The sequence below is a fragment of the Myxine glutinosa genome, chromosome 8 (assembly GCF_964187855.1).
Source record: "Myxine glutinosa chromosome 8, kmMyxGlut1.1, whole genome shotgun sequence".
Taxonomy (NCBI): domain Eukaryota; kingdom Metazoa; phylum Chordata; class Myxini; order Myxiniformes; family Myxinidae; genus Myxine; species Myxine glutinosa.
Window position 1 is genome coordinate 31,353,953 of NC_136268.1, and position 16,553 is coordinate 31,370,505.

A 16,553-nucleotide genomic window follows, 5' to 3' on the forward strand; every position below is an offset into this window, starting at 1 on the left:
AATTTATTTTTATTCCAATGAACAATGGTGACTGCACCGATTGGTGGTGGGGTGGTGCTTTTGATGCTGGGAAAGGGTGCTCTGCACGTTATTAAAGGCCGTCGGCCACAGAGCACTCGTGGGTTGGTGTATCGATGCTGGCAAGCACGCTCTCTCTATGCATAACATCTGCATGTGTTCCTCCAAAGACAGGTCCTGGATCGTAGTGTAGATATCAGCGTAATCTTGTAAATAATGCTCCCTACCGGCTGTATGTTTAGTTTGAGGATTCTTTCCGGATTCGGTTATCCTGTGGGTGTGTTTCTGTGAGGAGAAGGGTGCAACGTCGCAGGGGGACATATTTACTCATTTGTGAATATCTGTAAAACTGTCGCACTCAGGGTAGAGTTAATAGTAGAGGGAACTACATTGCGTGCCACACTAAAGTAGGTAAAAATTTATCGGGTCGGGACGCCCCGAGGGTAGAGAAGGGTGCAATGTTGCGAATATGGAATTTGGCCTCCATATCCGCTTGTAAATATTCCCCTATTTTCTCCAATACTCCCCAACTTTCCCCGATCCCCCATTCCCTAGTCCCATTGCATGTAAATAACAATCAGTAGAGCCGACCTTCCCCTTATTCCCCCATTAAATGTCGTGCCCAGGTCCACCGCACCACACGTAGACAACTTTCGGACATCTTCCTAGTTATTCTTATTCTATGTCAGTTAAGGCCTCGTCTCCATTAATTATGACTCTTCGTTGCACCAGAATGTGATTATATGGCATCAGTAGTGAGTTTAGGACCTTTCCCATACCTCCTTCCATCTTCTTCCCCAACAATTACAACAACAACAGAGGAGATGGCGGCGGAGCGGGGGAGGATGCGTCCTCACACCGGCTCGATTAGCGCCATAGACCATGCGCTCCACGGGGTTACCACGAAGGGGCTCCTTGTCAGCTCCTCGTCAAGGGCGGAGCCTGGTAAACCCCCCCGCACGCACCCAATGAGAAGCAACGTGCCGATTCCACGAGGCGGAGCTAACGAGCCGAGGGCGTGTCACTCCCCGCCGGATATACGCGGCCCAGCGCCGGATGTGACGTCAGATGCGCCTGAACTACGGAGAGCAGAGGAAGCCACCGCCACCCCCAGCGCGACGATACCTCCCCGCATCTTTGGACCGGACCGTACTGGACCCTGCTTTGAGCCAAGAGTGCACCTGGAGCCATCGCTACCCGCCTGTCCTTTCCATCAATCCCCGTGTGAGTCAGCTTTGTCCCGTTTATCTGTCGTCTGTTGGGAATAATATAAGATTGTGTCTAAGTGCTTGTCTTTCTATGCTGTACCTCTTGTAGTTGTAATCTAACCTTCCGCCTTAATATAACCTCCTCCGGAGGTCTTGAGAACTGAACCCCTGGTGTCGTATTGTGTTATTGTAATCCAGCCGGGTGTCTTCTTTTTCTTATTGAGCCAGCATCGCGCGACTAGTCAACGTTCGGGCACAATCGGGTAACTTGTGCAGACGTGGTCATACCATAAAACCGCTCGGTAAATAACATCCAAGCCACGTCTGTAACAATATTTTGGGTGGGTAATCCTGGGATCTCCAGGAGTAAAATAGGCTATTTAGTTTTTCCAATTTCAGCTTTGGTCTCCAGCATTCTCAGGTTTGGACTCCTGCATAACATTCGCGTTCGCATAACGTTCATTGTGACGATGTTCTCATTGTGACGATGTTGTGACGATGTATGTGTTCATGGTAGTGTTTGACGTGACGGTGTGAACGTAATTTCGTAATGTTTTTCGTTTCGTAATCCTTTAATGAACGTTTAATGTTTAATGAACGTTTAATGCCTTTCGATGTCCGGGGCCGCACGTGCGCTATACTGGACAGGCCAGCGTGTACCTTGCCCTTCGCCGTCAGGCTCGGGTAAACCGCCGAGCCCCATCCGTGATGGGGACTGGGGCTTGAGACAGTGTCCTTCATTAAAAGTATAATAAACGCTGTCTCCATCGATCTTGCCAAGGCCGTAACAGCCGTAACGTTTAATCTCTACATGAGAGAATTCCACATAGCTATTTGGGCGGTGAATACACCAACAGATCGCTGTCTCCATCGATCTTGCCAAGGCCGTAACAGCTATCGGCTCAAAATCCTTTTAACTGTTGATTTGGTACAGTTACACGTATCGGGAATTTGGTACACGTATCGGGAGTACATACGACATAGTGATTGTGAACACGATTATCGATCACGATCATCACGATCATAGTGTATCGATCACGATTTGAAACATGATGGAATAATATTTACCGATATGAACAGTGATGTGGCTTTTATTGAAATTCTAAAGATACTGTTTAGATTTTGATGATTTGCGTGTGATATGATTCAACGGATGTTTATATGAATCGTTTAAAATAAAAAAGCCTTCAATTTCTGATAATTTACCTTTTCATTTGGGCTTCCCAATTGAAGCCCTGCCCGTAGGGAGGGTACCGTTGCTAGTTAATATAATAAACTTTTAACAACATTCCTGACATAAACAAATATTTAAATCCTGATGTAAAGTTCCATAAGGTTGGGTGAACACAATTACGAATTCAAAATCGTACTCATATTCACTCAATTCCAATCATCCATTGATACTTTAACAAAACGATTAACACGATTAACATTTAACGTTTAACGATTAAACATTACGATTGAATGACGGTTGTATTGGGATATTTATCAAACCCGCTCATTGCCATCATCTGTCCACTTCCGCATTCGCGGCAGGTTCGTAATTCTCATCAAAATCTAAACAGTATTTGTATAATTTCAATAAAAGCCACGTCACTGTTCATATCGGTAAATATTATTCCATCGTGTTTGGAAAAATTGGAAAATTTGGAAAAAAATTGAAAAAACAATATAGTAAAGCGCGGCGTTACGCGCGCTGCTTGCGAGCAAGGAGGAAGCGGACAAGCGGTAACTTATAAGTGTCTTTATTTCAGGAGCTCACTGTAACACTAGCGCGCTCCGGGCTGCGCGCCCTGTGTATATCCTCAGGCCACGCCTACCCCTCGGGCGTCGCCGCCGCCCACTTGGTGCGCGAAATGATGTCACCACGCCAGTGGGCTTTCGTGTCCGCCACACGCGCCCCCCCAGAATTCCCGCGCACCTGGAGGGCCAGTTTGCGGGGCAGACGGATGACCCGGCCGAAGCGCCCCCTGGCGATCGGCGGCGTCCGGGGTGCAGGGATGCCAGGTGTGATGCCCCTGGCTGCCCATGGGATGGGTGCAGGACCGGGGGGCGGCGTGGCGGCGGGGCTGGGCGGTGCCGGGGGTCTGCCCGCAGGGGGGCGGCCCCGACGCGGGGGTCGGGCCACTGGCAGTGGATGGTCCACGTCGAGATGGGCTGGCTTGAGGCGGTCTACAGAAACGCGGTCAGGAGTACCGCCGATGTCCAGGGTGAAGTGCTTCGCCCCGGTCTCCAGCACGTGGAAAGGCCCGTCGTACGGGGGCCGCAGTGGTGTCCGGTGGGCATCGTGGCGGACGAAGACGTACTCTGCCGTGCGAAGCTCTGGGGCGACGTGCGTTGGTGGGTGCCCGTGGCATGCCGTTGGCACAGGGGCGAACCTCTGGGCGGTCTCTTGCAGAGCGGAGCGCTGCTGTGCCGCGGACCATGGTGCCGTGGAGTCGGGGAGGAACTCGCCCGCCACCCGCAGCGGTTGCCCGAAGACCAACTCTGCCGCGGATGCGTGCAGGTCCTCCTTGGGCGCCATCCGGAGGCCCAGCAGGACCTAGGGGAGCCTGTCGACCCAGCCGCCGTCGCGGAGGGTGGCCCGGAGCGCGGCCTTCAATGAGCGGTGAAATCGCTCACACAGGCCGTTAGCCTGGGGGTGGTAGGCCGTGGTTCGGTGCAGCCGGACCCCGAGCCCCTGCGCGACCGTCCCCCAGAGCTCCGAGTTGAACTGGGGGCCGCGGTCGGACGAGATGTCTGAGGGGGCGCCGAACCGGGCGACCCAGGTGGCGATGAAAGCCTGCGCTACGTCCGCCGCCGTCGTCGACGCCAAGGGCACGGCCTCCGGCCACCGGGTGGTGCGGTCCACCATGGTGAGGACGTGGGTGAAACCCCGCGAGGGGGGCAGAGGTCCCACCAGGTCCACGTGGACGTGGTCAAACCGGCGTTCCGGCACCGTGGACGGGGCCAACGGGGCCTGGGTGTGCCGGTGCACCTTGGCGCGCTGGCACGCGAGGCACGTCCTGGCCCAGCGGCGGACGGCCTTCCGGAGGCCATGCCAGACGAACTTGTCGGCGATCAACCTTTGGGAGGCCCTCGCGCCCGGGTGGGACAGGCCGTGGATGGCGTCAAACACCTGGCGCTGCCAGCCCGCGGGCACGATGGGGCGAGGCCGCCCGAGGGAGACGTCGCACAAGAGGGCCGTGCCCGCGCCGTCGATCGGCACCTCGGTGACGCGGAGGCCCGTGATGGCGGTCCGCAAGGCCTGGACGTCGGGGTCAGCGGCCTGGTCCGCTGCCATCCGGGCATAGTCGATGCCGAGGTGGACTGCGTGCGTGACGGCCCGGGAAAGGCAATCCGCCACCGGGTTGTCCTTCCCCGCGACGTGCCGGATGTCCGTCGTGTACTCGGACACGGCCGAGAGGTGACGCTGCTGCCGGGCCGACCACGGCTCGGTGACCTTGCCCATCGCGAAGATCAGCGGCTTGTGGTCGACGAAGGCCGTGAACGCACGGCCCTCGAGCAGATGGCGGAAGTGCCTGACCGCCAAGTGAAGCCCGAGCAACTCGCGGTCGAAGGTACTGTAACGGCGTTCGGGCGGGCGAAGCTACCGGCTAAAGAACGCCAGCGGTTGCCAAGCTCCACGCACCCATTGCTCGTGCACCGCGCCCACCGTGTAGTCCGAGGCGTCGGTGGCGAGGGCGATCGGTGCATCGGGCGCCGGGTGCGCTAGCATGGTGGCGTTAGCCAAGGCGAGCTTCGCGCCCGTGAACGCCGTGTCCATCTGCTCGGTCCAGGTAACGTCGCCTTTGCCCGGCTTACCTCGGAGAGCTTCGTGCAGGGGGCACAGGAGCTGGGCGATACGGGGCAGGAACCGATGGTAAAAGTTCACCATGCCCAGGAACTCCTGCAGCCCTCTGATCGTGCGGGGGCGTGGAAACCCCTTCACCGCCTCCACCTTGGCCGGCAGGGGGACGGCTCCGTGCCTGGTGACACGGTGCCCCAGAAAATCGATTACGGCGATGCCGAACCGGCACTTTGCGGGGTTCACAATCAGGCCATGCTGGCCCAGGCGTTCGAAGAGCGTGCGGAGGTGGCGTAGGTGCTCTTCGCGGGACGCGCTGGCGACGAGGATATCGTCCAGGTAGACGTAGACAAAATCCAAGTCGCGCAGGACGCTGTCCATCAGTCGCTGGAACGCCTGAGCCGCATTCTTCAGACCGAAGGGCATCCGCAGGAACTCGAAGAGTCCGAATGGCGTGATGACCGCCGTCTTCGGGACGTCCTCCGGCCTGACGGGGACCTGATGGTAGCCGCGTATGAGGTCCACCTTTGAGAAGAAGGACATGCCCGCCAAACGGGCGGAAAAGTCCTGAATGTGGGGGACGGGGTAGCGGTCGGGAGTGGTGGCGTCATTGAGACGGCGATAGTCCCCGCACGGTCGCCATCCCCCGCCGGGCTTCGGCACGATGTGCAGCGGCGACGCCCAAGCGCTCTCCGAGCGCCGAACGATGCTGAGTCGCTCCAGGGGAGCGAACTCCGCTTTTGCCACCGCCAGCTTCGTCGGCTCGAGGCGGCGTGCCCGGGCGTAGACCGGTGGCCCGACGGTTGGGATGTGATGGGCCACCCCGTGCTTGACGGCCCCCGCCGAGAAGGTGGGCCGCGTGAGGGCCGGGAAGCCGGCGAGGAGGCGGGTGAATGCGTCCACTGCCGGAAGCGTACAGATCAACGTGGCCGGAACCGAACCGTTCGGCAAGCCGCTTGGCAAGCCGCTCGGCGAGCTGCTCGTTGAGCTGCTCGACGAGCTGGGCAGCGCACAAGCGAGCGAGCTGAACGTCTCGGCCTGGACAAGACGTCTGCGCTTTACGTCGACCAGGAGCCCATTAGCGCACAGGAAGTCCGCGCCAAGCAGTGCCATGGACACGTCGGCGGTGACAAACGTCCATCGGAAAACCTGCCCTCCGAACCGCAGAGAGAGGCAGCGTTTTCCGTACGTACGGATGGGCGTCCCGTTCGCGGCAAGCAGCGCGGGGCCCCCGCCCGTGGCGTGCTTGTCTGACGTACCGGCGGGAACGACACTCACCTGCGCTCCCGTGTCGCACAGGTAACGGCGCCCGGATAAGGTGTCCGTTATGAACAGCAGGCTGCTCGAACGGCCGGCGCTCATCGCCACTATTGAGCGCCGGCCCGGGCGTTTCCCGACCTGTTGAAGGAGCATGGCGGATGACACTGCCGAGCCTCGTGGCCGAACTTGGCATGGAACCAGCACCAGGTGGTGGAGCTGGAGGAGCGTGGCTGGCTCCGCCAGGCCGGTGGAGTTGGCGGGTTTCCCCGCGGTGGCGGTTTTCGCCGCGGCGGTGGGCGGGGCGTGGCGGCGGTCACGAGGTGCGTATCAGCATGCTGCGTATGCTGTGTAAGCTGATGCTGTGGATCAGCATCATCAGCAGCATCAGCCTCGAGGTCCGTGACGGCCACAAAGTACCTGTCCGCCTCGGCTGCCAATGCTCGGGGTTCCGTTAGCACGGTCCCGGCCAACGCGAGGCGAACCTGCGCTGGAAGTTGGCGACGGAAAAGCGCCCGGAATAGAGAACCGGGGGCTTCGTCGCCCAACAGTGACAGCATATGGTCCATTCGGACCGACGGGCGCGTGTCGCCGAGCTCGGGGAGATCCAGGAGGCGGTCGGCCCGTGCGTCGTCCGTGAGGCCGAACGTGGCTAGGAGTAGCCGCTTGAGTGCCTCGTACTTGTGGCCGTCCGGTGGGTGGCGAAGGACGGACACAACTCGAGCGGCCGTGCCGGGCGTGGCAGGACGTGGCAGGTCTACGACGTGGCAGGAGGCGACGACGTGGCAGTAGCGCGTGTCGTCGCCGGTGAGGCGCCGTAGCTGAAATTGGGCTTCGGCTTGGACGAACCAGACTTCGGTCTGGGCCTCCCAAAATTCGGGAAGTTTGATGAAGTTGGCCATGGCAATGGCGTCGTGTGTGGAAGGATCGCTCCGGCAGATCCAACGTCGAGGGTCACCAGTAAAGCGCGGCGTTACGCGCGCTGCTTGCGAGCAAGGAGGAAGCGGACAAGCGGTAACTTATAAGCGTCTTTATTTCAGGAGCTCACTGTAACACTAGCGCGCTCCGGGCTGCGCGCCCTGTGTATATCCTCAGGCCACGCCTACCCTTCGGGCGTCGCCGCCACCCACTTGGTGCGCGGAATGATGTCACCACGCCAATGGGCTTTCGTGTCCGCCACAATAGCCTATTTTACTCCGAGGGGTCCCAGGAATACCCACCCAAAATATCGTTGCGACCGGTTGAGCCGTTTTTGCGGTACCTTCGAACGCACAGACGGACATTTGGTGAATTATCGTAAGATTTAAAGAAACGCCTCTGTACACCGCCCTTGAGGCTCGGTTTACAAGCCACCGTCTGCAATTCCAATGTAAGAGACATATAATTACTCTTTTATGGAAAATGTTTTTCGAGTTCGTTTCATCCTCAAAAATAGACCATAGTGAACACACATTTTTGTTAAAAGATTGCCCTTCAAAGCCTACTCTTATGAAGGACGGCAGGCACCTGTACAAACACACAAACGGATATTGTAGATTCATGGTAACGAATTCATGGTAAAGCCGAATTTCAAAATTTTATCTGTTGAATTGAGCTCAGCAGCAGCTCTGACTGTTAGAAAAGTGTTAATTTGTTATAAAAAATAAATAAATAATAAAGTTTATGTGGACGTCGCTGGGCAGCGTACGACCGAAACGTTACCTGTTCAGCCCGGCGGAGGGGCAGGTATGCGCTCTACAGAGTGTCGTTCTAATTATCCATCGTTATCCCATAGCATTCCGCAGGGATTTGCCAGATCACACTTTGGAATTCATCCTGTGTCTGTAATCGGTAAACAAAGATAAATCCGATCTCTCCGTTTCCCGTAAACGCCAACCAAAGCTCTGACGAAACTCCAACAACTCGCCCATTACACCACAGGATACATTTATTTATTACAAAACACTCGTTTCTTTTTGTTGAAAATCTTTTGCTGCCAATCACGTGATTTTTGGTCGCGCAGAAGCATCCGCAGGTAATGTGGGACAGCATTTTAATAGTTACACATTGCACGGGAATCGAACCTTGACTCGACCGAGGCGCAAACACAACCACGAGAGCGAATGTTCGAAGAACACACGATCCCGCCTCACTGTGTTGCTCTGATGAAGGGTTAACGTCCGAAACGTCAACGTGCTTCCCACGGCGATTAGCAGTATTACCTCAATCAACGTGCCGCACAGGTGATTCCGCCGATAGACTGACCTGTCCGCACTCCGCAGTGTCTCAGATCGACACGACCTCCGCTTTTAAGACGATAGCTCCCCGTTCCTTCTTTGGGTGTGGAGTCGAACGGTGTATAAACAGCAACGCGAACCCCAAACAGTTTACTGAAGAGCATGAATTACAGGTACACTTTATGTGGAGCTGGAATGTGGGTTGAACACATTCCTTTAACGTGAGGCAGTAATAATAGGTAGACCGACTTTCAAAACGTTTGAAAACACCTTGATATTATAACGTCATTCAGATCAGTCAGGATGGCCGAGCGGTCTAAGGCGCTGCGTTAAGGTCGCAGTCTCTCTGGAGGCGTGGGTTCGAATCCCACTTCTGACAATCCCCCTTTTTTTTTAGCTAAGAATATCGTTTTGATGTTGTTTCTACAATGTGTGAAAATATCATACGCCTTGTAAAAATTGGTATCTGTAGCTCTTTCCATCTCCTTTTCCAAAAAGGCACTTTGTCAAAGTTTCTTCTTCCTCCAGAATCCTTTTCAATCATTCACGTGCCATCCTGTCATTTGCGAGCCAATCTTTATGCCTCCTTTGACCAAGTCGCTGGAGGCATGTTTTCAGGTTGTTATTCCATGATCTGAGGCTTGTAGTGGACCTGTCACTGAGTTTGGGAGAGGTGTTGTCTCTTCTCGGGGCACTCTGGGTACACAACAATGGCACCACCTTTCTCACCCCATGCAGTGGGGAATTTCCTTAGAAGTGATGTCCTCCTCCCCATGGATGCCAACCTAAAGTTGTTTGTCTGCGCTCTATCCTTTTCAAATGCTGAATATCAAACAAGGAAGCAGCGCATACCATTTTAGTCTTTGGTTTGACTCGGATAGTGGAACACAGTTCAGGTGAGCTCATGGGATGGCGCGTCGTCGTCCGTCCATCCTTCCGTAACGACCTGCAACTTCTCCGAAAATGCTAATTGGATTGTGACCAAACTTGGCTAAAAATGATCTTTGGTGTGTTAGACTCAAGTTTGTTCATAGCATCCCCCCCTCTACCTATAATAAGTCATTGTAAGGTTTGAAGGTCCCAAAAGTACTTGAATTTCGATTTAAAACGAAAACCTTTAATAATCTTCTCTGAAACCGCTTCACTGATCAATGCAAAACTTTTATTTTGGGATCAACTATCAAAGTGAAATAGGCAGTTTAACAATGACGTCATCAGTCAAGTGGTATGGCAGCCATATTGGATCATAAAAAAACCTTTAAAAATCATCTTCTCTGAAACCCTTTAACTGATTGATGCAAAACTACAGAGGTTATCGATGACACATAGGAAATATAATTTCATAACAATTATGTCATTGGTCACGTGGTCTGGCAGCCATATTGGATCAAAGGAAACCTTAAAAATTAATATTCTCTGAAACCGCTGATCCAATCACCGCGAAACTTAAAATATATCATCGACTACCGATAGGAATGTTTGTTTAAAGAAGCTGATCTGAAACAATATGGCCACTTGTAACATCAAAATACAGAAAGTGGGCAATGTCTCAAAATATATTAATTATTTTCACCTTGGAGTTGCACCTTATCAAAAGGGGAAAATTTTTACACAAAAGGAAGTGACATCATACCGGAAGTGGGCAATATCTCAAAAACGAAGGTTGCACTACTGTGAACATCATGTCAACACTACCCAACCAAAATGTGTATTCTAAATATAGCTATTATTTTACCCTGATCCATCTGTCACTCCACTTTTTGGGAACCAGCCGGGTGAGCTACAGGGCGGGAGGCGGGAAGGGATGAGGGGTTGGGATGCACAGGTGTGTCAAAACCGAGTTAACAAAACAGCAGTTTAAAAATGCCACCGGAGGTGCATGGAGAGAATGGTTACTCACATGACACACTCACCAGCCAGAGAGAAGACGAAGGCAGTGGCTGTGGGAGAGGTTTGCACTTTGTTTGGGAAGCTTGCACTTCCATTTTATGAATGTGGAGTCACACATGCAGATTGAATTTCATTTCCTCTTTTGTCACTTCGAGCTTGCACTGCCTGAGAATTGCCACCTCTCTGTCCATGGAGCGATTTCCCTGCCAATGGAGTTGAACTACCCAGAACTCCTGCACAGATTGGCCGCTGGGTTTGACAGCAACCTCTCATTGGCTCGTTAATTCCCTTTGTACATCTTGTCATGTGATTGAACAGCCCTAAGTGTACAAGAGTTAAGGAATCTACCGTTCTCTTGGTTTGTATCGACAGCACGTATCAGTAAAGGTTAAGGGGTGATTTTATTATTTCGTGTTGATTGCATAATTATTTTTTATTCACGATTGTTCAATTCATTTCGCGTCAGGTAATTCTTGCTCCGAACATTTGCTTGTTAATAAATATACCTGGTCTCGGGGTTGGATTCCACTTGTTCTGGCTGTCTCGATTGGAAGTTTAGAGTATTTCCAGGTTGAAGTATGGAAAATCCAGTTCAAACCGTGCTCGTGGTTGGCTCGGCTGAATTAGATCTGTCAAGAGTGTCTATCAGCATAGCACTTTGGTGGCTCGGCGGTCCCACGGGTCCGGCATCGTGAGTAGAAAGGCCGTGATCCAGCCAAGGACCTTGGACTCACCTGGTCACTGCAGTCGCTTTGCCACGACTCGGGCAACCAGGCAACCGGAATGGACTGGCGGATGTAACCATACACTTGAACACTGTGGAATACAATTCGCCTTTTTGGCACTTTCAAAACACTTCTGTTCAGCAGTACTTGGACAAAAGATTACTGCATTTTATGTCATCGTGACCAATCAAATTTGCTGCTCGCAGACTCCGCACGTCCTTTTTTTCTCAAGATTGTGTGGGGTCAGGTGTTCTATGAACTCCCTAGTTATACAACTATTTTGAGAAAAAGCCCACTGATCACAAAAATGGTTTATTGAGAAATCAGTGCAACAAAAGGAATATAAATAAATAAAAGCCGAATACACAGAGATACAAAGACTGCGTCTAAAAAGGAACTCCAGTCCGGCTCACTGTCTGGCCAGTGCGGCCTTGTCTGCTGGCACAAGCAGGACGAGAACCTTGTTGTCCGTCTTTCTCTTTAATTCCTGTAGAGGTGCTTGCAGATGTCGACTGACCTTTGTTTCTACCTGTAGTAACCCAAACAAGGCGAGATAAGAAAAGTTATTATCCTCAAGGAAAAACTCAAACCACACTTCAGCTAAAAATTCCAGTTCAACAAATCACACAGCCCCTCTCCAGATCTAAAACAGCCAATCATGGTGTACATAAGACTGGTGAGATGACTCTGCTCTGAGAAACAGCAAAAGCGACGAAATGTGAAACACGATGGAAGGATTGAAGAGTAAGAATTCTCTGCTTTGGATACAGGATAAATCAAAGGTGAAAAGAGATAATATGGAAACGGAATATCACATTTACCCCAAAGATCTGAATAAGTATTTTCGGAAACATGTGTGATCAAAACAACGTTTCTGGACATGGAGGGCTGGATGCGAAGCAAATCAATAACGTCGATGTGGTATTGATAGAGGGCAGGCACGATGGCCTAACTTCCCTCGTCCAGTGTCAAAGTCCCTTGTATAATCGATCTAGTGTGCCGATATCGTTTTTGTGTCGTGCAATCAATCGAGATTTTGTAACAGCCGTAGCCAACGCCGCATTATTATTAATATATTTAACAGAAATTAAAAACAACTCGAGAAATATATCAATTAGTTAGCAATTGTGTGAATCACACTGCAGATGCAAAAACCCTCTTAATAGGCTATGAGCCAGACCCTCAAATTTTCGACATTATGCTCAATCAGAGGGAGGATGGCTAACAGTTATTTTTGGCAAGGCCAGGGACCCTAGTGCTGAAAAAAATGTGATAGCAGTGTGAAACTCTTAGCCGTATCTGTGTTATCATCACATTTGTCAGACCACCCCAATAACGCTTTCGGTAATTTTTCCGCCTAAGATTTAGGGGGTAGGGTTCGTTTTGGGGCTTTCAAATAATATCTCCTATATGTATCAGTTAGTGTTGTATACCAGGTGAAAGGTAATTGAATTATCTTTCACATGATGTATAGAAAGTGCCTGTGTGATATATAGTAACCTCTTTATGATCATTAAAACATAATTATTTCCGCCAACCCTCAAAAATTTATCACAAAATCCCCAATGAAAACAAAATTAGGCAAAAATTCAGTTTGGCGGATATTAAATGAATTTTTGAATTTGAGAAACACACAGTATGATTAAAGTCAAATTTGGGCATTAAATCTCATACACCTTGATAAAGATGAGAAAATCCAATATACAGTAGTTGCTGTAACCATGACCTAAAATCCATAAATGTATATCTTTCCGCTCTTATGATATATTGATTTACATTTTACGATTTTTGACCGACAGCATGTATATAGTTTATATACCATTATTGGTCTAAAAATAGTATATTGTTGCGAATATGGAATTTGGCCTCCATATCCGCTTGTAAATATTCCCCTATTTTCTCCAATACTCCCCAACTTTCCCCAATCCCCCATTCCCTAGTCCCATTGCATGTAAACAACAATCAGTAGAGCCGACCTTCCCCTTATTCCCCCATTAAATGTCGTGCCCAGGTCCACCGCACCACACGTAGACAACTTTCGGACATCTTCCTAGTTATTCTTAATCTATGTCAGTTAAGGCCTCGTTTCCATTAATTATGACTCTTCGTTGCACCAGAATGTGATTATATGGCATCAGTAGTGAGTTTAGGACCTTTCCCATACCTCCTCCCATCTTCTTCCCCAAACAACAACAATAACAACAACTACAACAACAATTACAACTACAACAACAATTACAACTACAACTACGACTACAACAACAGAGGGGCGGGGAGTGTGCGTCCTCACACCGGCTCGGTTACCCGCCATGACCATGCGCTCCACGGCGTTACCCCGAAGGGGCTGGCTGTCAGCTCCTCGTCAGGGGCGGAGCCAGTAACCCCCCCACGCACCCAATGAGAAGCAACGTGCCGATTCCATCTGGGGCGGAGCTAACGAGCCGAGGGCGTGTCACTCCCCGCCGGATATACGCGGCCCCGCGCCGGATGTGACGTCAGATGCGCCTCAGCTTGGAGAGAGAAGCCACCGCCACCCCCAGCGCGACGATACCTCCCCGCATCTTTGGACCGGACCGGACCGTACTGTACCCTGCCCCGAGCCCAGGAGGACCTGGAGCCATCGATCCTGCCTTTCCTAGCCATCAAACCCCCGTGTGAGTCAGCCGTTGTCCCGTTTGTCTGTCGTCTGTCCGGGGTTAATATAAGAGTGTGTCTAAGTGCCTGTCTTCCTGTAATATACCTCTAGCCCCTGTAATCTAACCTTTTCCGTACGAATATACTTGAGAATCGAAACATTGGTGTCGTATTGTGTTATTGTAATCCAGCCGGGTGTCTTCTTTTTCTTATTGAGCCAGCATCGCGCGACTAGTCAACGTTCGGGCACAATCGGGTAACTTGTGCAGACGTGGTCATACCATAAAACCGCTCGGTAAATAACATCCAAGCCACGTCTGTAACAATTGGTGTCGAGGAGTGGAATTCGAACCCGGGACTAAATTTATTAGGCCCAAATTGGTAACAAGTAGAATCGATTCGGAGCGCGTTTCCCGCGCGAAATTATAACGGCGAAATTTGAATTTGTTTTACGAAAATAAAATAAAAAACCGAATTTTGAAAGTCGCGCTATGGCGGGTCAAGACGGCTGGGGTCCGGTAGGGGAGAGTGAGGCAGGGTCGGTCCAGGACCAAATTGAGGGACATGAGGGACATGAGGAGAGCGAAACAGCTGGGGTAGCAGGTGCACAAAATGGCGCTCTCGCGCACGATGCTTCGGGCGCGCAAAAAGGCGCCTCGCTGGTCACCGTGCCCGCGACCGAAGTAGCGCCGCTGGGAAGATTGGAACTTTTTTTTATACAAATGACGGCCCTTATGGAAAAGAATAGTGAGCGATTGGAAAACCAAATGGGGGTAATGGGGAACCGGATGGATGCTCAGAGTGAGCAAATGAGGGTTGATAGTGGGCGATTAGAGGGCCAAATGAGGGGTACCGGTGAGAAGTTAGACAATAATTTTGAGGAGTTAGACAAGAAAATTGGGAAGTTAGACAATAATTTTGAGGAGTTAGACAAGAAAATTGGGAAGTTAGACAATAATTTTGAGGAGTTAGACAAGAAAATTGGGAAGTTAGACAATAATTTTGAGGGGTTAGACAACGGGATAAAAGAGGTGAAACATGGGTTAACGGGGGTAGAAAATAGAATGGCTGCCCAGGAGAATCAGATAGAGGGAGTGAAAAATGGGTTAGAGGGGTTAGAAAACAGTATGGAAGGCAAATTGAGGGACATGAGGGACCAAGCGGAAAGGGAAGTTAAACAAATGGAGCAGCAGATAGAGGGGGTCAGAATGGGGGTAGAAACCAAACTGGATGCTCACAGGGAGGAAATGGAGCAGATGAGGGTGGCATCTGGGCAGGAGATGCAAGTGATGGGAGAGGAGATCAGAAGAGGAGTGAGTGAGGAGGTCGGAGGAGTGCGCGAGGAGGTGAGGCACTGTAAGGAGCGCATGGAGAAAGAGGTGAGAAAGGGGACTGTAAAATTGCAATGTGGTATAGAGGAGTTGACGCTGGGAGTAGAACAACTGACAGTGGGACAAAAGGAGTTGGGGGACCAGGTAAAGAAGAACACAGCGGTAATAGAGGGTTTAAAATCGACACAGAAGGAGATGAAAAAGGACGTAGGGGTAATTAAAAAAGAGTGTCAGACGGTACATGAGGACCTGACGAGGAAAATGGACAAGGTGGTAGAGGTAATGGAGGTTAAAGAGCGGGAGGTGCGGGAGCACATAGAAAAAAATAAAGTGGAGTTAGAGGAAGAACTTAAAGGGGCGCACGAAGAGATGAAGGAGATGAAGCAAAAATTAGAAGAAGTGGAAGAAGGGGTGAGCGAAATTAAAAAGCGACGGAGAGAGGATAAGAAAGAGATAAAAGAGGAGGTAAAAGAATTGGTCCAGAGTCTGTGTTCGGATCGTGATGATGTGCTCATTAACCGGATGAGGGATTCGCAGGTGATGGAGGAGAAGCGAAGAGAAAGAGGACCCGGTGTAAGTGGTGACCAATATGGTCGTGCGTATGATGCGCCAGGTGATTTAATAAGCTTGGGGGTCGAGATAGACCCGGATGTTCGTGAGAGGCCAAGAGTGAGGTGTATGGCTGGTCCGGAGGGTATGGAACGAGAGGTGCGAGGTGTGGGTGAGCAAGGTTGTGGTGGTGGTGGTATGGAATGGGTAGCGGGTTGCGGAGGCGTGACCCATGCATCGACACCAACAGGGGTAGTTGTTGGAGGGACCGGGGAGGCACGAGAGCCCCTTGGGGGTAGTGTACTGTGGGGGCCCGGCCGGTTCGGCCCCGCGCTGACCCCGCAAGGGGCGACGCACGGGGTCCGGCAGGCGGGCAACGACTCACATACGAGGTGGTCCCACAAGGTCCCACTCGCGCCGTATGACGGCAAGAGTGATCTACGCGCGTACCTGGCGCAGTTCGACTGTGTGTGTAAGGGCAACGGTTGGGGTGAGGACGAAGGTGGAGTACACCTGGTGGCCGCATTGCGCGGCGTGGCGGCGGAGGTGCTGACGGCATTACCAGCAGGTGCTCTCACCCTGCCAGCCCTCCGCGACGCCCTAATTAATCGATTCGGCATAGAACAGCAGAGCGAGCTTGTTAAAGCTCAGCTCGCGCTGCGAAAACGCAAGCCCCAGGAAGCCATCGGGGAACTTGCCCACGACATTCGCCGCGCAGTGGGGATCGCACATGCTAGCATGGCAGCGGATTCCCGGGAAAGCCTGGCGCTGGACCATTTTATCCAGGCCCTCCCGGATATTGAGCTCCGGCAACAGCTCGCCATGTGGCGCCCGCAGACTCTGAGCCAGGCGGCTGACGCTGCGGCCCGTTGGGAAGCAGCGAGGCCCCTAGCCCGAGGGGGCGAGCGTCTCGCAATGGCGGTCCGCCAGGTGGGACC

General features: G+C 51.8%; 2 protein-coding genes and 1 non-coding gene across 7 annotated transcripts in view; 1 reads left to right on the forward strand and 2 right to left on the reverse strand.

Annotated features, from left to right (window-relative positions):
- LOC137432370 (uncharacterized) overlaps positions 1–8,842 on the reverse strand; it is a 67,037-nt gene extending 58,195 nt beyond the window's left edge. Inside the window, exon 1 of one of the 3 annotated variants that reach the window (XM_068124245.2) lies at positions 8,515–8,842. In XM_068124245.2, the coding sequence (XP_067980346.2) occupies positions 8,515–8,650 (136 nt within the window). In that variant the 5' untranslated portion in view covers positions 8,651–8,842. Of the gene's footprint in view, positions 1–7,971; positions 8,189–8,471 lie in introns of those variants that run through there. The other 2 variants (XM_068124246.2, XM_078783134.1) reach the window with 2 other exon arrangements.
- Positions 8,784–8,865, forward strand: TRNAL-AAG (transfer RNA leucine (anticodon AAG)). The gene has a single exon. It is a non-coding gene; the product is annotated as a tRNA-Leu (tRNA).
- Positions 8,866–11,397: 2,532 nt separating this feature from the next.
- LOC137432371 (mitotic-spindle organizing protein 2B) overlaps positions 11,398–16,553 on the reverse strand; it is a 36,424-nt gene continuing 31,268 nt past the window's right edge. For all 3 annotated transcript variants that reach the window (XR_013624288.1, XM_068124248.2, XM_068124247.2), the window contains one exon: positions 11,398–11,630. Coding sequence is in view for 2 of the 3 variants with exons in the window: in XM_068124248.2 (XP_067980349.2) it covers positions 11,488–11,630 (143 nt within the window). In the remaining variant the exon portion in view is untranslated. The remainder of the gene's footprint in view (positions 11,631–16,553) is intronic.